This window comes from Orcinus orca, chromosome 16 (assembly GCF_937001465.1).
Source record: "Orcinus orca chromosome 16, mOrcOrc1.1, whole genome shotgun sequence".
Lineage (NCBI taxonomy): Eukaryota > Metazoa > Chordata > Mammalia > Artiodactyla > Delphinidae > Orcinus > Orcinus orca.
This window is the reverse complement of record NC_064574.1, coordinates 51,936,070-51,955,530: the sequence shown is the minus strand read 5'-3', so window position 1 is coordinate 51,955,530 and position 19,461 is coordinate 51,936,070. Positions and strand designations below refer to the sequence as shown.

The 19,461-nt window shown below is 53.4% G+C and overlaps 1 protein-coding gene and 1 long non-coding RNA gene across 12 annotated transcripts; one reads left to right on the top strand and one right to left on the bottom strand.

The window, feature by feature from the left end:
* Nucleotides 1-398: 398 nt before the first annotated feature.
* Nucleotides 399-11,926, bottom strand: LOC117201492 (uncharacterized). 2 transcript variants are annotated; one of them, XR_004483545.2, is made up of 4 exons: nucleotides 11,809-11,926; nucleotides 7,645-8,998; nucleotides 7,360-7,530; nucleotides 399-3,317 (listed from the first exon to the last, which is right to left on the bottom strand). It is a non-coding gene; the product is annotated as an uncharacterized LOC117201492 (long non-coding RNA). The 2 variants fall into 2 exon arrangements; XR_007472049.1 differs by having other exon boundaries at nucleotides 7,360-8,998.
* Nucleotides 11,773-19,451, top strand: BICDL2 (BICD family like cargo adaptor 2). Of its 10 annotated transcripts, none has more exons than XM_049699077.1 (11): nucleotides 11,773-11,891; nucleotides 13,035-13,139; nucleotides 13,291-13,586; nucleotides 15,847-16,062; nucleotides 16,194-16,310; nucleotides 16,408-16,554; nucleotides 17,440-17,634; nucleotides 17,751-17,900; nucleotides 18,365-18,495; nucleotides 18,747-18,867; nucleotides 18,954-19,451. In XM_049699077.1, exons 3-11 carry the CDS (start codon nucleotides 13,305-13,307, stop codon nucleotides 19,113-19,115), a joined length of 1,521 nt encoding a protein of 506 aa, XP_049555034.1. In that variant the 5' UTR covers nucleotides 11,773-11,891; nucleotides 13,035-13,139; nucleotides 13,291-13,304; the 3' UTR covers nucleotides 19,116-19,451. The 10 variants fall into 10 exon arrangements, with proteins under 10 accessions (XP_049555034.1, XP_049555033.1, XP_033284901.1 ...); XM_049699076.1 differs by having other exon boundaries at nucleotides 13,273-13,586; XM_033429010.2 differs by having other exon boundaries at nucleotides 13,035-13,174; nucleotides 13,273-13,586.
* The last annotated feature ends 10 nt before the right edge of the window (nucleotides 19,452-19,461 follow it).

Genomic DNA, 19,461 nt, shown 5'->3' with positions numbered 1-19,461 from the left:
TTATTCTGAGCATTTGCATCTACCACCAGCTAAGCAAAGCCCAGTCCAGAATCGGTGTCTATTCCCGGCAGGACCCATCTGTACCCCTCAGGGATACCAGCATTAGTCTCACTTGCCAGTTACGATCCAGGCCTTCCCCCCAGGGAATCTGCCACATAACTATCTCCATTCTCTGTCTCTTGCTTGTTGACAAAACAGCTCTTATTGGCATTTCGTGCCTCAGGGGGTACAAGAGGACCACGTCCAGATTCAGCCCAACTCTGCATTGCTGTAGGGACCCCATGTCCATTTATCTCATGGGCCCAGGTGGCAGCCACCTTAAGGGAACATATAGGAATCTCTGCTTATTAAGTTGGAAGGGGGTTCCAAGGATGGACATTGATGTGCCATGTCCTACTTTCAAGCACCCCTCAAATTTCCATAGTTATTTCCACGGGGCTGTGTCCCATATCGGCATCATTTTATTTATTTATTTTTAATTATTATAATTATTTTTTGGCCACGCTGTGCTGCATGTGGGATCTTTGTTCCCCGACCAGGGATCAAACCAGTGTCCCCTGCAGTGGAAGCCCAGAGTCCTAACCATTAGACCATCAGAGAATTCCCTAGGCATCCCTTTAACAGGCCAGGTTTCCATTGCCCTCCTGCCTGACCGTGAGTCTGTAGAAACCAAAACATAGGGAATTTCCCCACTGCCAATTCTCCCATCATGGCTAGGAAAACAGCTTGCAGTTCAGCCCACCAGACTGATCTGTTTTCACATTCTTTGATCACAGTGGTGGCCTTCCAAAGAGGAGGTTGTCTGTTCACCTTGGAACTGCTGTCCACAAACCAAGCATCTTCTTGTTGGTCAGTCGAGAGCTGTTAATAGGGCACTCACTGTCCAAGTGGTGGAATCCAGAGCTGCTCACACAGATCCGGATTCAGTCCTCAGAGAAGAGAGGCTCCCTCCTCGTGACGGTCTCCCCAGGCAGCGCCATTTTGTGAAAACCATTTCCATCTTATGATGGAACTCTTCTGGGTTCTGCCATCCCCATTAGAGCATTTCTCTGATATCACCCTAGACGTAATGGGTATTTCAGGTTTTAAGATCATTTTATGTCCTTCAGTCATGGGGTAGCTTCAATTAATGTCTGAAAACAAGATAGTAAATAACCCTGGAAACTCTCCAGTTGAAAGTCTCAGTAGTCATCGCTGGGGGGTGCTCACAGGCTTTTGCCTTAAGCCCCAGTCTACAATCCACATAGGTCTACCGCACAGAGACTCTGTCCCTGCCAGCACCCCACCTTCTATTCAACGCTGTGTAGAGTCGGGCAATCTTACTGGTTCCTGTTTAGCATGTCCAAGTAACCTTGCTTGAAGGGAGGATTTGCACACCTTCTGTTTCACAGTACTAGTTAGGGAAACATTCCCCAGTCAGATACAGTGTCAATCCCTGTAATTGCACTCAGGTAAAAGAGGCACTTCACAGAAAGTCTGATGGAGTATTCCAATTAGTAGAATTCCAGTTAGTAGAACTTTTACCTTAATTCAATCGACCCTTACATTCCTAGATGTGGCCTCCGCTGGGACTCCATCTACAGGTTTGGAGTTTACAATACCAGGTAGGGGAAATATTCCCAGCAGGACATAATATCCATTCCCATAAAACAATAGGTAAAGGAGACACAGCTTCTTTACATAAAGGCTGTTTAAACATTCCAACTTCCATAGTCTCATGAACTCTTGCACTTCTAGTTCTGTTTTCTCAATCTAATTGCCGCCAAGTCAGGGCTTCACCAACAGGTTTTGGTACCACAATGAGTGGTGAGTGGGGCTCCTGTGTCAAGGAGTCCTGGGAAGTTCCCTTCTTCACTCCCCGACTGTTTCACCCACTGTTGTGCTAAAGGCTTTGGATCAGAGAAGATTCTGGGAAGATGGTGGAGTAGGAAGCACCAGGAATCTGTCTCCCCACCTGGACAACAATTGCACTGGCAGAATCTGTCTGATGGAACTATTCTGGAAGCCTGAAGGCTTACAACTTCCAGGGGAAGGCTTGGACAGTAAATGGCCATCAATTTCAGCTCTCAGTTCAGTAGTAGCTGCCCATCCCCCACCTGGAGAACTTGTAGGAAGGAAGGTGAGCAAAAAAGGACCCTGTCCTCCGAAGATGGGGGATCTGGGCTCTGACGGCTGAGACTGATCAATGCTTCTGATCAGGGAGCTGTAGACCGAGGGGCGGCAGCCATTCTTGTGGCAGCTCGCCCGCTGCTGCAGCCCCCGCCCATCTGGCTGAAGTAAATGCCAGGGAATTTAAAGGCCCCGGACCCCTTTATAACCCCTTTCTTTTTCTTTTTAAATAAATTTTTATTGGAGTATAGTTGCTTTACAATGTTGTGTTAGTTTCTACTGTACAACAAAGTGAACCTATACATATACATATATCCCCTCTTTTTTGGATTTCCTTTTCCTTCCCATTTAGGTCACCACAGAGCATTGAGTATTAATCCCCATCTTTTAACGATTTTCCCCTTTCAGGAGTCAGACATTAAAGACTAGAACATTAAAACAAAACAAAACAAAACAAAAAACCTGCATCTATGGGGAAAATTAGCAAGTGACTGCGTGTGCCCAAGGAAAGGCTCAGAAAAGACCTAAGAACACATTAAGTTCACACCTCAGTCACAGAGACAGCCTACAACATTCCAAAAAAAAAAAAAAGCCCCCAAACAACAACAAAAAACAGCAAACCCTGGGGAGGGGGAGAATCTGACTTCCAGAGTTACCACATTATTAGATTTAAATGTCCCAGTGTTCAACAAAAAATCACAAGGCACACAAAGAAACAGGAAATATGGCCAGTTCAAAGGAAAAAAAAATCAACAGAAACTGTCCTTGAAAAGACTTAATGGCAGGCAACTACTACAGGATTCCACTCATATGAGGTACTTAGAGTACTGAAACTCACAGAGACAGAAAGTACAGTGGTGACTGCCAGGGGCCAAGGGTGGGGAGAAGGGGTAGTTTGTGTTTAATGGGGACAGAGTTTCAGTTTTACAAGCTGAAAGGAGTTATGGGGATGATGGTGGTGATTTCTGCCCAGCATTGTGACTGCATGTAATGCCGCCAACCTGTACACTTAAAAATGGTTAAGGTAGGGCTTCCCTGGTGGTGCAGTGGTTGAGAGTCCGCCTGCCGATTCAGGGGACACGGGTTCGTGCCCTGGACCGGGAAGATCCCACGTGCCGCGGAGCGGCTGGGCCCGTGAGCCATGGCTGCTGAGCCTGCGCGTCGGGAGCCTGTGCTCCGCAATGGGAGAAGCCACAACAGTGAGAGGCCTGCGTACCGCAAAAAAAGAAAAAAAGGTTAAGATAGTAAATTTTATATATGTGTATTTTACCACAATAAGAAAAAAAAGTTAATGTGGAAAACAAAAAAAGAAGGCAGACAAAAAAATAGATCATGCTATATGATTCCAGTTATATTTAGCAAATGCAAACCAAACTAGAGGGATAGAAAGCAGATCAGTGGTTGCTTGGGTGGGGTTAGGGGGAGGCAGAAGGGAGGAATTTAAACCGAGCAGAACACTGCGGTACCCCCGCCTCCCCCCAAGTACAAAGGCCCTTCCAATGTCCCCTGCCTCTTGTTTGTAGAAAAGCTGAAGTCTCCCAAGCCTCCCTGAGTCACAAAAGGGCAGGCTCAAGTAGTTAATGATCAGGACAATAGAGTCATAGAATCTTTCAGTGTCTGATGCACATTCTTGAGTTGCTTTACAGATACTGTAACTGTCCCCCAGAGGGAAAAAGCATGATGACCAGACTGCAGCCATGACATAAGCTGCTCCATTTTGAGAAGTACTGACTCTTTGGCTAGCACAATTCCAAGTACTGGCCTCAAGAGAATGCGGTTAACACTATTGCTCATAATAATCTGTATCTTTGTGGGCGTCAAAATAATTGTAGCGGGCTTCCCTGGTGGCGCAGTGGTTGGGAGTCCGCCTGCCAATGCAGGGGACACGGATTCGTGCCCCGGTCCGGGAAGATCCCACATGCCGCGGAGCGGCTGCGCCCGTGAGCCATGGCCGCTGAGTCTGCGGTCCGCGACGGGAGGGGCCACAGCAGTGAGAGGCCCGCGTACCGCAAAAAAAAAAAAAAAAAAAAATTGTAGCTCGCTAGGCCCGTATATGTAAGTGGGCAACTAAAATTGTCAGCAAAGAGATGTTATAGAAGCATGTCAGCATCTTCCACTCTAAGACTACGACACTCTATATCAGCAGGAAGAAGTTACAGAAGATGGACCTTCGCCCCTAATCCCTTAGAAATGGAGTGATGTCTGACAATGGGGATCTGTAAGCAGCTTTTTGCAGGAAAGAGCTCTTTGCAGGAAAGAGCTCTTTGCAGGAAAGAGCTCTCTGCAGGAGGTCCCTTTTGTCTTGTCACTTTAGCAAAGCCATATTGTAACTAACTTCCGGCCCAAGCACACCTTTCAAATCTTTTGATCACACAACACTTAGCCTAACCTGATTCTTTCCTTAGATCAAAGAAATAGAAATGAAGAATAAGGAATTAACAGATGACTAGATCTTTTTCCTAGCTTCCCCTTCAGTAATCTCGTGAAGAAACTGTGTGAACAAGGTGGCATCTAAAGAAAGATCACAAGGAGTCGACAAGGCTGCACCCAACGGGAGATGGTGATGATTCTGACCCCCTATCTCAGTGATTAACTGAGGGGACTTCCCCGGTGGCACAGTGGTTAAGACTCCACTCTTCCAATGAACTCAGATCCTACTTGCCAGCGAGGTGCGGTCAAAGAAAAAGAAACTGACAGTCAGTGATTAACTGAGATTACCTCCCCTTTTTCCCCTTTAAAAACTTTCATGGCCAAGCAGAATCTCCAGAGCTGGTTCTGGGACTTGAGTCCGACTTCTCCCCAGGTTGCTAGCCCCCTAATTTTTTTTGTTTTTTGGCCATGCCACGCATCATGCGGGATGTGGGATCCCGGATCCCAACCAGTGATTGAACCCGTGCTCCCTGCAATGGAAGCATGGAGTCTTAACCACTGGACCACCAAGGAAGTCCTTCTTTCCTCGCGTTTTCCTCTTTGTTTCATTCCTATTAATATTCGTTTTATTCACCTTATTTCTTAATAACCCTTTAAAAATGTTCACCCTGCCAAGACCTGTCTCTTGTCTCTTGATTCTCTCTGCCTTTCCCCATTTTTTTTTTTAATAACTAAATTTATTTATTTATTTTTGGCTGCGTTGGGTCTTTGTTGCTGGGCTTTCTCTAGTTGCAGCGAGGGAGGGCTACTCTTCATGGCGGTGGATTCTCTTGTGGAACACAGGCTCTAGGCACGTGCGGGCTCAGTAGTTGTGGCTCGCAGGCTCTAGAGCACAGGCTCAGTAGTTGTGGCGCACGGATTTAGTTGCTCCGCGGCATGTGGGATCTTCCTGGACCAGGGCTCACACCCATGTCCCCTGAATTGGCAGGTGAATTCTTAACCACTGCGCCACCAGGGAAGTCCCCCCATTTTCTTGTTAATTAACCTAATTTTTTTTCTTTAGTAAGACCCATGAGGGGGAGCTGGGACCGCAGATTTATAAGGCTTCCTGAACTGTCCTTCAGTTTTGCAGCAGTCGGGTTATGTGGGGTACCCATGCAAAAGGGCCACCCCCCAACCAGAGGGTGGTCGGGGTAAGGGGCATATTTTGTGGGCGAATATTCAAGTCATTTTAAAGCCAGCCCCAGGTGGCTAGCATACAGAGTTGTCAGCCACTTCATCTGCAGTGTTCCACTTGGCATTTATGGGGCGAGATGGATAGTTCTCCTTCTCAGGGTAATCAGACCTTACTGTGGCTTTTATTCAGTCTACCAGGCTGGCTGTTCCCTCGGGAATAACCTCCTGTGGGTCTGGATCACTTATAACCATCTGTGATTCTTTCATACTGAGCTGCGGGTCCTGAACAACCCAGACATGCCCTTCCACTCTGCAGACTCAAAACCAAAGAACAGCCCCTAAGCTAGTTACTCTCACAATCCATTTCAAGAAAGGGTCTTCAAGAAAGTGATGATACTGATCCATGAAATGAAAAAAAGCCCTCCACACTGTCCCCCTGTTTTCAGCAGTTTCTTGGTTTTGCCCTTCCCCCACCTTGACTACCTTCCTGGTGACCTGAGGTCTCAGAGGTTCTTATGGTTGTCCCTGCATGACTTTTCCCTCAGTGGGTGGCATTAGGCTAGTGGCCAAAGCTCAGACTCACCAAAATCTGATCAGTATCAATGTTCCACCCAGCACTCTCTTTTAATTTCATTTTAGCTATTACCAATAACAATAAACAATTGAATCATTTGCTGTTTTCTTAGTGGTTTTCATTTCCTTCTGCCTCAATTGAACCAACTCCCTGGGAGTTGGGTCCATCCCTAAATTCCATTGCCAGCTTTTACCTTTAGTACCTGAATACAGCACAGCTGCTTCTCCAGGCCATGGGTGACCACATGGCCACCAGGAATCAAAATCTCCGCATCCCCTGCCCTTTTATCCTTTCTCTTCCCAAGCCACATGCTTCCATGAGTTCTAGCAAATCCCACTTCACTGACACCAACTTAATGAAAACCTCACTTCTCCTGGCATCCCCATTTACAAGGATTTCAGGAGCTTTGTACCAGGAACTGAGGGCAGAGACCGATATATATTTTTTCTATTATCTCACACCATGTTTGTCATCGGATTGGCAAAAATTAAAAAGTCTGATGATGCCAAGTATTAGCTAGGTACGGGCTAGATGAAACTCACACTCTGCCGATAGGAGTGTGCTTCCTGGTTGCTCCATGATGGGATCAAACCCTCCACACAAAATTTGGTTCAGAGGTGAAGACTGATGAGGTCACACATAGCCAGAGAGTAGGATAAGATTGATGACTCACATAATGAGGCTTCCTGGGAGGAGCAGGGCAGGTTCCCAAGCAGGTCAGAAATGGCTTGAGAGAGTGAGGAGGGGCTTTCACTGTGGTTAGGGGGTGAGGCTGGATTGAGGGCCCCTCCACACTGGCCAGGGCTTTCCTGAATTCAATTTCCTGCCTGTGCAAGGGAGCAAGCATCAGGGCCTTCTTATCAGCTTGCCCAGATGTGGGACACAAGAGGGAAGAGGGAAGCCTGAGGCTTTCAGGCTATCAGCAAACATCAGAAATGGAGTTGGACTTCTGATTACAGAGTGTAAATTCATACCTACCCTTTGGAAACCGGTTGGGCGATATTTAATAAAACTGAAGAGTATAACCTCTGTGGTAGGTAAAAGATGGTTGCAAATTCTTCTCTACACCTCCTGTGGGGAGGTGGAATCCACTCCTTTCCCCTGGAACCTGGGCTGACTCAGTGCCTTACCTGACCAGTAGCATGCTGTAGAAGTGATGGTTCTGGGAACTTCTGAGTCTTAAGAAGCCTGGCAGCTTCTGCCCAGGCTTCTTGGAACCTCGTTTTTGGGGAAGTCGGCTGCCACGTGAGGAGTCTGGGATAGCCTCGCTGGGAGGAAATCCAGGCAGACACGTGCAGAGGCTGCGTGAAGAAAGAAACGCTATCTCGTCCCAGCTGACCCAGCCAGCCAGCCCAGGCGCCAGACTTGGGAGCGGAGAAACCATCTGACGACTCCAGCCCCGGCCACCATCTTACCTGCAACTGCATGAGATCCCGGCAGAGCCCAGCCAACCCTCAAAACTGTGACAGAGAAAACCAAATTGCTGGGCTTCCCTGGTGGCACAGTGGTTAAGAATCCGCCTGTCAATGCAGGGGACACGGCTTCAAGCCCTGGTCCGGGAAGATCCCACATGAAGCCTGTGCGACACAACTACTGAGCCTGTGTGCCTAGAGCCTGTGCTTTGCAACAAGAGAAGCCACCACGATGAGAAGCCCGCGCACCGCAATGAAGAGGAGCCCCCGCTAGCCAAAACTAGAGAAAGCCCGCGTGCAGCAATGAAGACCCAACGCAGCCAAAAATAAATTTTAAAAAAAGTTCTAAAGAATAATTAAAAAAAAAAAAAATTTGCTGTTCCAAGCCTCTAAATGGTGGGATAGTTATTACCCAGCAAGAGATCACTGGAACACCTCCCCCCACTGATTCTACTTCTAGAATGATGACAGCATAAAATTTCCATCCAAGTGTCCATGGAGATCTACGTACAAGGATGTGCATTAGAACATTGTTTATAATGTTGAAGAAGTGCCAGAAGACTAAGTGTTCATTGATAGGAGAGTGGAGAAACAAATCGGGGCATAAACATTGGATGAAATACCTTACAGCTGTTAAGAACAAACTAAATCTAAATACATTATCCTGGATAAGTCTGAGAAACATTTTGGAAAACAGCTGCTTGTATTCTTCCCCCCAAAGTCAATATCCCGAAAGACACATAAGAAGGCAAGGGGAGTGGGACTTCCCTGGTGGTCCAGTGAGTAAGACTCCATGCTCCCAATGCAGGGGGCCTGGGCTCAATCTCTGGTCAGAGAACTAGATCCCGCATGCATGCCGCAACAGAAGATCCTGTGGGCCACAACTAAGACCCGGCACAGCCAAAATAAATAAATAAATATTTAAAAAAAGAAAAAAAAAGAAGGCAAGGGGAGTATTTCAGATGAAAGGGGTCTAAAGAGAAATGTTCAGTCGATCACATGTGATAATGGTACATGATTATGTAGAGGGATATCTGCGTCCTCAGAGATGCAAGGTGAAGTAGCCAATGGTTTAGTAAAATGTGTGCGAGTGTGTGTCGTGTAAGAGAGCAAGAAAGCAAATGTGGCAAAATGTCCACCATTGGGAGCTTAAGTGGAGGGTATTCATTGTGTTATTTCAGCAACTTTCCTTTAGATTTGAAACTTCTCAACCCTATTGATTCCACTGATATGTATGACATGGATGAATCGCAGCAGCATTATGCTGGGTCAAAGCAGCCAGGAGCAGGGACTTCCCTAGCGGTCCTGTGGTTAGGAGTTGGTGCTTTCACTGCCACGACTCCATTCAGAGAGCAATCTGGAAGAGGCAAAGTAAAGCAGATCAGTGGTTTCCAGGGGATAAGACCTGCGGAAGGAGCACGGGGAGCTCTGGGTGATGGACCATGGAGCTGGGAGAACAGTGTGGGAGAGATGCCCGTCAGGGGCTCAAGGAGGAGCCAACACTGCCCACACCTTGATTTCAGGCTTCTGGCCCCCAGAACTATGAAACAATACATTTCTGTTTTTTGAGCCATAAATTTGTTATGGCAGCCCTAGGGAATGAATACCTACCAATAAAGTCAATTTTTTTTTTAAGTTGGGAAAAAACTTGGAAATATCAGGCTAAATGAAAAAAAGCAAGTTACAGAACAACGTATTCAGTGCAAAACATTTTATAGGAAAGTTTTAAATGCCCCAAACAATACTACTTATTGTTCATAGACTCTGTATCTGTCGTAAAAGCCCAGAGGCACCTTGGTCTGGAAGTGCGCCATTCCCTGGGTTGCCTCACTGGAGGGGGTGGGGCATTCTGCTGGCTTCCGCTGCCCAGCAAAGGCTGCCCAAGTCCTTGTGAAGTCTGTGGAGGTTTCCCCAGGGAGGAGACACCAGGACTCACCAGGTGGTTAGGAAGGCTGGGGAGAGCATTCAGGGCCGAGCCAGAGCTTGGAGGCTCCAGGAAGCTGGCTTGCTTGGGGGGTGGCTGGAGACCAGAGGGCTGGGTTATTATCATCCCTGCTCTTATCTGGACATGTCCCAGCATCCCTAGGGCTTCCCTGGGGCCACTCTGTCACTCTTATCCATCTTCACCTGTGATCAGCAGGGAGGCTGGGGAGAGGGGAGCTGGGGGACAGGGGAGGGGCTGGAGGCCAGGACTCAGGTCCAGCAGGGAGGCTGGAGGCCAGATTCAAATGTCCAAAGAATGACTGGGGCTGGGAACCAGGCAAGCTGGGATGAGAGGTCGGCTATGCAGCCACAGACAAATCACTTTGCCTCCCTGAGCTGGTAACCTGTCTGTGAATGGCAATGACTTAATAGGGTTGCTGTGAGGATGAAATGCATTGTAATACGTGTGGTGAGTCATTTCTTAGGGCCCTGCTGAGGATCATGAGCACAGCCTAAGCGCTGGTACTTCACCCTCATTGAATTCTCAGAACTCCATAAGCTAGGAACTGTGATCGCCTCTGTTTTACAGATGGGGAAACTGAGGGCTGCAGAGGCCAGTCAGCTGAAGGACACAGGTACACACAGCTGACATGTGACCAAACTGGAATTTGGATTGAAGCCATGTGATGCCAGCACCCGAGAGCCAAGCTCTTTTGCTGTTTGTTTTATTGGTGCCTTTCTGGTTTATAGGTCTACACCTCCTCCAACTTCCTGGGTGGACTGTGAACCTCCTTTGGGAGTAGGGCCTTGAGCACTTCATCTCCAGGTGAGCCCACCCCCTGCCTGGCAGGAGGGGGGCTCAGGGAGTGGAGTGTGGGTGCATTACACCTGGGGCCCCGGGTGGTCCTGGTATTTGGAGGGAGTTAGGTGGCAGCACCGAGGCAAGGCTGGGGTGTCTCCAGCCCTCTGAAGTCTGCCAGGCTGTCCCACAGGTGCTATGGGAGAATGTAGTAGCCTTGCCAGGCAAGGCAGCCCACAGACCCCTTTGCAATGTAATTGGTACCCCTGCTCTGTGCTGGCAGGAAACCTTGTCCCAGCCCCGGACGCAGTAGTCCCAGCCCCCGAACCATCCCTCCAAGGAATCCTTGCATCCATTTCCCCACAAGTCAGGAGTCCCAGCTCCCATCTTCCTCCTGTTTTTCTAAAACTCAGCCAGATAGGACTCCAGTCCTCCAAGACTCAGAAGCCCTGACCCCCCCAGCCAGAGGGGCAGGGAACCCAGCTGATACTGGCTGGCAAAAGCTGATTATGGACATTTCTGCCCATCTCCACATTCAAGGATGTCACATCAGTAGCTTGAAATCAGCTTTGGAGGGAGTACTTACAGCACAGAAATTGGCAAAAGCAACAACTCAGGGCATTCTTTTTCCCCAGAGAGTCTGTTGTTAAAGTGTTACCAGCATACCATTGCTCCCAGCCCTCCATCTGTCCCTACTCACCAGGACAGGAACCCCTTTTACAGGGACCCAGGGAGCCCTGGAAGTCTGAGGAGACTCCTGACAAGCCACCAGGCCACGGCAGGGGCATCCCCCGCATGCCCAGGCTGCACTGGGCTGGACCCCAGAACCCAGGCCTGGATCCTCCCACTCTCCATACCCAGACCTCTGCCTCTGCCTCTGTGCAGCCTGGGAACTGAGAGCCTCAAGTTGGGAGGCGCACAGGTTAAGGTGTGGTTACGGGTAAGTCACTTTAGCTGTCACCTACAGCACGGGAATCAGCATAAGAGCACACACCCTGAAGTCACACTTGTGCTGCTCACATTCAAGTTCTGTCCATGTGATCCCAAGCAAGTTAGATTCTCCCTGGCCCTCAGTTTCCTCATCTGTAAAATGGGGATAATAGTAGTTCCTGCTTCATTAGGATGTCATGAAAGTAAAGAAGTTATCCCCATATAAGAAGATATTATTACTTAGCATATTACTTAGCATTAATACATGTTAGATTTGTTGTTATTGTTAATAATTTCCTATCCCACAAGGGAAGTTGTGAGGGGAAAGGAGCTGACATATATACTCAGGGGTCTGCACACAGCAGGTGGTCAGTTAATGGGCCCTGTCGTTTTCCGATGGCGGCAAGATGGGTCACTGGCTCTGACCTGGGTCGAGGCGACTTTCTTTGGGCCCCACCTGGCCATTCCGGCCACCAGGGGGCGCCCCAGCCTTGCCCGTGGCACCGCCCCCTCACCTGTGCGGGCAGTTCACCTGGCGCCGTCTCCAGAAGAGGGGACCGGGGCCGCGGGTACCTCGGAGGGAGCCCGGCGTCGTCGGGTGAGAGCCTAAGGGGCGCCGAGGATGGGGGCCCTTCAATTTTCGGGCGGACCGGGCCGGAGAGAGTGGGCGAGTGGGGCATGGGGCGGGGCAGGAGCGGCCGTGCCGGACTCCCGGGGCCGGGAAACGGGGGACGCGGGCAGGAAGGAAGGCAGGAAGGCGGTGGCTGGGCTAACGACGCCTAGGGTTGGGGGTCGAGGCGTGGGGACCCTGACGCCTGGGCTGAGGTGCTAATAACTGGTAGCTCGGTGCCGGGAGGGGTGAGGAGGAGGGATACCCCTGAGTCCCAGAGTGGTGTTGGGCCTGCAGAGGCCACGTCAGGGAGACCCCCAGCCTGGCCGGGGGGCATTTGGGCTGGGACTGCCGCTGATGCCTGGGTCCTGAGAGTAGGCCTAGAGTCGGACACATGGCGAGGGGAGGAGGGGAAGGGACAGATGTGTGTGCGCGCGTAGGGGGTGGAGAACCTCAGGAGTGCTGGAGAGGGGTAATATGCCAGGAAAGCCCCATGTGTCCCCTCCCTCCTGAGCCCTGGAGCCCCAGAACTGCGGGCCCTGGCGGCCCTAGGGGAGTGCCACCAGGCTCCCATCCCCAAAGCCGGGCGGGAAGTAAACAGAAACCTGGAGTGGACGGTCGGGCGGCAGTGCCGGCACAACCTGTTACCTCGCCGGCCCGCCCACCCGCTCAGGGCCTGGAATCTGGGGGACTGGGGCCAGCAATCCAGAAGGGGTGGGCTGAGGGTCTGGGCACCTAAGTTCAGGATGGGGACCTGAGAAAATGGGAAAACAAGGGCCAGGAGGGCTGGGGGGCAGGGAACTTGGGCCTGGGCTTCTGGAAAGGGAGGGTGCTGGATTTCTGGGGGCTAAGGGCTCAGGACACGGAAGTTCCCAAGGCCCTGTATTCTTGGGAGAAGAGGCTGGACTAATCGCAGAGTCCTGAGTCCCAAGAACCTGGGTTCTGGGAAGAGTTTCTCAGCTGGTAAGAGGCTGGGAGCCAGAACAGCTGGGTCATGGGAAGAGGGGGGTGGGGACTGTCACTGGGGTGGCGTGTGGTCCTGGAGCACTGGGAGAAGGTTTCCTGGGAGCAGAAAACATCTGCTAGAGGCAGAAGCCTGGACAGCTCTTTTCCTGCTTCTCCCTGCCTCAGTTTACCCTGGGGACATTAAAGGAGCTGGACAGCCAAGACACAGATCATTAACCCTTCATGGCCCAGGGAGGCCCTGGCTGCAGGACCGAGAGGGCCAGTAGGCAGGTGAAGAACTGCAGGAGAGCCACGTCTTGGCCAGTGTGTGTGTGTGGGGCGGGGTGGGGGGGGGGTGCGGGGCAGGGCAGTGAACCCCTTTGGGCTGCGGTGTAGAGTGTCATGCAGCTACCTCTCCCCACAGATCTACCTGTCCCCACAGACACTGCAGGCACCATGAGCTCCCCAGAAGGGCCCAGCTTCCCATCCGGGCTGCTCTCCGGGGGCACCTCCCCCAGCAGCAATGAGGGCTTCTTCCCCTTCATGCTGGAGCGGCGGGACTCATTCCTGGGAGGGGGCCCAAGGCCTGAGGAGCCCGAGGACCTGGCCCTGCAGCTGCAGCAGAAGGAGAAAGACCTGTTGTTGGCCGCAGAGCTTGGCAAGATGCTTCTGGAGCGCAATGAGGAGCTGCGGCGGCGGCTGGAGATGCTGAGCGCCCAGCACTCCGAGCATGAGGAAGTGAGCTGACAGCAGAGGGCAGGGCTGGGGGGATGGAGGACAGGGGAGGGACCAGGCAGGGGGGCAGGGAGAGGAAAGCCAGGCAGGGGGATGCCTCTGGAACAGCAGTTCAGGTCTGGGACCAGCCTCCCTGGCAGTGTTGCCCAGTGGTTAAGAACATGGGCTCTGAGGGCAAGACAGGACCTGGGTTCAGATCCCTGCCTAGCTGTGTGACCTTGGGCAAGCTGCTGGACCTCTCTGAATCTTGGGTCTGTCTCCTCAGCAGTATTGCCAACAGATCCTGGGCTCTCTCCCTGCCTGGCTCTGGGCTAAGCACTTTCCATGCATCATCTCAGTCAATTCTCACCCGGCTCTGGGAGATATGAACAGTTCCCTCTGCCCAGGCTGTGGTCAGCCACACTCTCACCCTGGGGGTCACATCTGGTCCCCTAAACACCCTAGACACCACTGACTCCTGTATCCATGTCGTCGGCCCCACACCCTCCCCACCTGGCCACCTAATGGGCATTTCAACATAAGTGGCACTGGATTCCATGACCCCATCCCCTGCTGTCCCCACCCCAGCTTCCCACCGTAGGACCAGAGCCTGAACATCTCTGTGACCTCTCCCTCCCACACTGGCAGGCCCTGTTGATTCTTCTTCGAAACTAGATTGTGAGTCTACCCACTTCTCACCGTCTCTCCAAGCTGGCCGCAGCCCCATCATCTGCCCCAGACACTGCAGCTGCCTCCTCACTGGTCCTCAGCTTCCACTCTTGCCCCCTGAGCCCCTTCTCCATGGGGAAGCCAGAGGGATCCTCAAAAATTGCAAATCAGATCATTTCAGTCCTTGCCCAGAATCTCTCAGTGGCTCCCCCTCACATTTAGAATGAAACCAAAACTCCTCCTCTTGTGACCTCCTTGACGTCAGCCACGCAGTCCCTTCTCAGAGGGGGCCTTTTTTCAGTTCCCTGAGCAACCCACGCTTATTGCCTCAGGGCCTTTGCACTTGCTGTCCCTTGCTGTAGCCCTCTTCCTTCTTGCTCTGCAGGAGTCAACAGACATCACTTCCTCCTGAAGGATCCCCACCCCACCCCACTCCTTTTCATCACTTACCAGGGTTTCTTTAGAGCTCTTAATGTTCCCCCTCTGAAACTACCTGGTTCAATGAAGTGTCCATTTGCCTCTGGACTCTAAGCTGCTTCAGGCACGGAACTTGGTGGTCTCACTTACTGCTGACAAAGACTCCAAAACAGGGTGAGCTCAGGAAATATTGGATGGATGGATGGATGGATGGATGGATGGATGGATGGGACTTGGAGATATTAGGGAACTTGCCTTACCACAAAGCAGCAGCAGAGCAGGACAACGGCCAGGACAATCAGACCCCGAATCTGTGGGCTCCATCCTAGAGCTGTGTTGCCCCCACAGTATTTGGTTAAGGGCTTGGCTGCCTGGGTTAGAATCCCGGCTCCACTAACTCACTGTGTGTCCTTGGGCAAGGCTTTTAACCTCTCTGAGGCCCAGTTTCCTCATTTGTAAAATGAGGATGTTAAGGAGTCTAAGTCTCGTGGAGTAAATAAAAGAATATAATATAAAGTGCTAGCACAGGCCCTGGCAGGAATGCCTGCTAATCATTGTAGCAGCTGTGATTAGCTTCACCTTCCTGCGTGGAGAGTCTATGACGGGGAGGCAGGAGACGCTGGCCCCCTGACTTGCCTGCCTCCACAAGCTGGGCATCTGGGTGTGCCAGGAGCATCCCCCTGCTGGTTAGACAGGTTTGGGGGAGGGCAGGCAGAGGCCTGGGGCCAGGGTGTGGCTAACCAGGGTTAATTAGAGGGAGCTAGCCAGGAGGAGCTGGGGGATAGGGACGGAGCAGAGAGGCTGGGCAGAGGCCGAACCTCCAGAGCCCCTGGAACCCAGGTGTGTGAGGCCATGGGCCGAGGCTTCAATTCTGCCAGACTCAGGCGCCACAAACGGCGCCTACGCCCTCGGGTCCAGAAGCCCTGGTGGCAGCCAGAGGTGAGTGGGCATCAGGGAGCCCCGCCCAACTCTGGCCCAGGGTCAGCTCCTCCTGGAAGCTTCTTTCTATTGCTCCCCCTCCTCCTCTACTGTCTGAGGCTGTGTCTTGCCCTCTGCCCACTTCCTCCCCGGCTCTCTCATGTTTCTGGTTTTCAGGCTTGTCTCAGACCCCCCTTGGACTTTCTTTGGGTCTCTGTCTCCCTGCGTCCCCTCCAGTCTCACCTCTCCCTGTCTCTACCCTCTGTCCCGGCCCCCACAGCGGCTGCAGCAGGAGAACCATGAGCTCCGCCGAGGCCTGGCAGCCCGGGGAGCCGAGTGGGAGGCCAGGACTGTGGAGCTGGAGGGGGACGTGGAGGCCCTTCGGGCCCAGCTGGGGGAGCAGCGTTCTGAGCAGCAGGAGAGCGGACGGGAGCGGGCACGCGCCCTCAGTGAACTCAGTGAACAGAACCTCCAGCTCAGCCAGCAGCTGGCCCAGGTGGGACGGCTCTGACCCCAGGTCCCTGGGAAGGAGTGGCAGATACCTGGGTCCTGGTGGGAGTGGGTGCACTGGGCTTGGTGTTGTGGCTTGGGCCAGCTGAGGGCTCCACTGCCTCCCCCCACCCTCAGGCCTCCCAGACTGAGCAGGAGCTTCAGAGAGAATTGGATGGCCTTCGGGGTCAGTGCCAGGCCCAGGCCTTGGCTGGGGCAGAGTTGAGGACACGGCTGGAATGTCTGCAGGGGGAGGTGAGTGCCAGCTGGGTCTGTTGAGCCTGGAAGGCTGGCTGGGAGCTGTCTGTGCCTGGCCTAGCCCTTCCACTCCAGCTCTGAGGCCTTTCCCCAGAATCAGATGCTCCAGAGTCGCCGACAGGACCTGGAAGCCCAGATTCGAGGTCTGTGTGAGGAGGTGGAAAAGGGCCAGGGCAGGCTACAGGCAACCCATGAGGAGCTGCTGCTGCTACGGCGGGAGAGGCACGAGCACAGTCTGGAGGTGACTAGTAGGGTTGGGGTGGGCAGCTGCATCCAGCCAGGGCCTTGGCCACTGCCTCAGGGCTTCCTGGGAGAAGACACCAGAGCTGGGTCACTGGGAGCCCTAACAGCTGGGCCAGAAGAGCACAGGCATTAGCACAAGGGCAAGTGGGAGCCATAAGCTACTGAGCAGGGGCAGTAATCTTAGAATGCATCAGAGACTGGCATCTGGGAGGCCAGGGATGGGGCTGAGGCCAGAACTCAGGGCAGAGATGATAGGGACCTGGACCAGGTCTGGGCTGTGAAAATGGAGGAAAGGAAATGAAAAGAGGCAGTATGGCTTGATGTTTGAGATCTCAGGAGTTTGCATTTTGTGGTCAAATTACCTGGGTTCTTATTTCAGTGTCCCTTCCTACTATTGTGGAACACCAGCCTCAGTTTCCCCATCTGTGAGATGGGATGTTATGGTACATGGCTGTGGTAAGGGTGTGAGACACTCAGCACATTGCCCAGCTTAGAAGAAAGAATCAGTCAATGCTGGATGATAGCATTAGTGAGAGAGTTAGAAGGTAGACTGGTATGGTCGGGGGAGGGGGTGGGGCTTTTCGAGGTGACCTGGTGGGGTGGGACTGGAGGGACGGTGATGGGAGACTTTGAAGCCGGGGCGCCCATCGGCGCCCTGCTTTATAGGGGAGGAAATTGGTGTCTGCCGAGGGTAACTGCGCGGCCCAAGGCAGCCCAGCGATCCGGGAGTGGGAGCCAACTTCAGCGCTGGGCTGCGCGGACGCGCGGGGCTGCCTGACTCTCTGCGGCGTGCCGGCGCCCCCTGTGGGCCGGCCGCGGGATGCCGGTGGCGGGAGCACCTGGCTGACCGCCCTTGTTTCACTCTGTGGTGGGTTGGTCGCAGCTGGAACTCGCGCGCTCCGAGGCGGGGGAGGCACTGAGTGCGCTGCGGAGGCTGCAGCGGCGGGTCTCGGAGCTGGAGGAGGAGTCGCGCCTCCAGGACGCCAACATCTCAGGAGCCTCGCTTCAGTCAGAGTTTGCCCATAGCCTCGACAGCAAGGACCAAGACCAGAACGCGGACAGAGGCGGAGATGTTCTGGTGAGCTCTCGGCCCACCAGCCCCTACACGTACCATCCAGGAGGGCTGCAGACTCCGTCCCTCCTTTTTTTCCCACGAGGTTTGACACTGCACTGACCAGTTTCTTTGGTGAATAGGCCACTCTGCCCCCAGAGACCCAAGAGGCATCCAGCCACCAGCCTTCGCCCCAGGAGGAGAGGTTGGAGCCTCCCAGGAAGCGAGCATCCCTGAGCCCAGCGGAAATACTGGAAGAGAAGGAGGCGGAAGTGGTCCGGTTGCAGGATGAGGTGGGGGGAGCATAGTACTGGACGCAAAGCCCCTCTCAATGTCAGTTTCTCTTTCCCATCTACATCTCCGAACCTTTGCCCACGAATTCCCCTCTACCTGGATAGCCCTTCAACCCAACAAACTTGCAATCATGTTTGAAGAGTCAGCCTGTATGTCACCTCCTCCAGGAAGACTTCCTGAACTACACTGCCCCTTTAGTCCCACCTCCCAATGCTTCTCCATGCATCCTTCCTGCAGGCTTATACCACCCATCTAGCCCCGACCAGCCCCACCCCTCTAGGCGCTCAGAAAATTCATCTCCAGTACAGGACCACAACTGTCTGGGCTGTTTGTGGAGCAGGCGGGGATGGGGGGTGGGGGAGGGGGCGGGAGGGCGGCGAGCTGGAGTCCAGGCTGCCTGGAAGAGTAAGAGCTGGGGCACTCAGGGGCCTACCTGCCTTTCTGCACCTTACCCTGTCCGCAGATAGCGCTGCAGCGGGAAGAGCTACAGTCCCTGCGGGAGGAGCTGCAAAGGCAGAAGGAACTGCGGGCGCAGGAGGATCCCGAGGAGATCTTAAGCGGTGCCCTCTCGGATCGGGACGAGGCTGTGAACAAGTGAGCATCTGCCACCATCCACCACCGCCCCAGGGGGGGCTGCAGGCCCCCAGGACACTCTGGCCTTTCTGGGTCTCGGATTCCCTCCCGCGAGTGCTATAATTGTCTCCACTCCGATGCAAGGGCCCTCTAACCTCCCTGGTTTCGGTATTAGCGGCCTCACTCCCGCCTGCGTCCAGGAGCCCCCAACCACCACTGTTCGCTGAGGCCCCAGCGCCCTCGTACCTGCTCTCTGCCCCTCGCTCTTGCAGGTCCCTGGAACTGGCCCTGGAGCTCAGCCGCGTTTCTCTGGAGCGGGACTCCCTCTCCCGGGAGCTGCTTCGCACCATCCGCCAGAAGGTGGCGCTGACGCAAGAGCTGGAAGCCTGGCAGGTGAGGGGCGGTGCCGGCGGGGCGGTGCCGGCGGGGGCGGTGCCGAACGCTGACCCGACCTGCCGGCCCGGCCGCCCTGTCCGCAGGACGACATGCAGGTGGTCATCGGGCAGCAGCTGCGATCACAACGCCAGAAAGAGCTGAGTGCGGCTGGATCCGCCCCGAGCCGCAACCCGCCGCGCCTCTCGCTGCGCCTGGGCCCTGGGCCCGCCGGCGGCTTCTTCAGCAACCTCTTCCGAAGGACCTGAGCGCCTGGTCGAGGGGGCCACCTTTGCCCTCTTTGGCTCACTTTCCTCTTCTGGCCAACGGAGCAACGGGCCCCGACTGTCTGCCAAAGGCGGCTGGTGCCCTCTCCACCCCGAGAGGCTGGGCAAGGGCTCACCGGGAGCAGGGGCCAGCTTTGGGGACAAGGGACCCCAGGTGGGTGGCAGGGGCAGGTGTGGCAAAGCTGTTTTTCGAATCTATATAAGTCTATCTTTTCCAGGGACTAGGCCCCCTGGCCCCCGGCATGCTCCAGGACAGGGTTGAGGGTGGGTATTTATGTATCAAGCTCAGACAGAGTAATATATAAATCATTGCACCGACTTGGCCTCC

What these genes read in the sequence shown, in the direction of transcription:
- BICDL2 (XM_049699077.1), top strand. Translation starts at nt 13,305, where the DNA reads ATGAGCTCCCCAGAAGGGCCCAGCTTCCCATCCGGGCTGCTCTCCGGG. An exon ending in TCAGCCAGCAGCTGGCCCAG is followed by an intron (nt 16,063 to 16,193) that starts GTGGGACGGCTC and finishes CCCCACCCTCAG; the next exon opens with GCCTCCCAGACTGAGCAGGA. An exon ending in GGCACGAGCACAGTCTGGAG is followed by an intron (nt 16,555 to 17,439) that starts GTGACTAGTAGG and finishes GGTTGGTCGCAG; the next exon opens with CTGGAACTCGCGCGCTCCGA.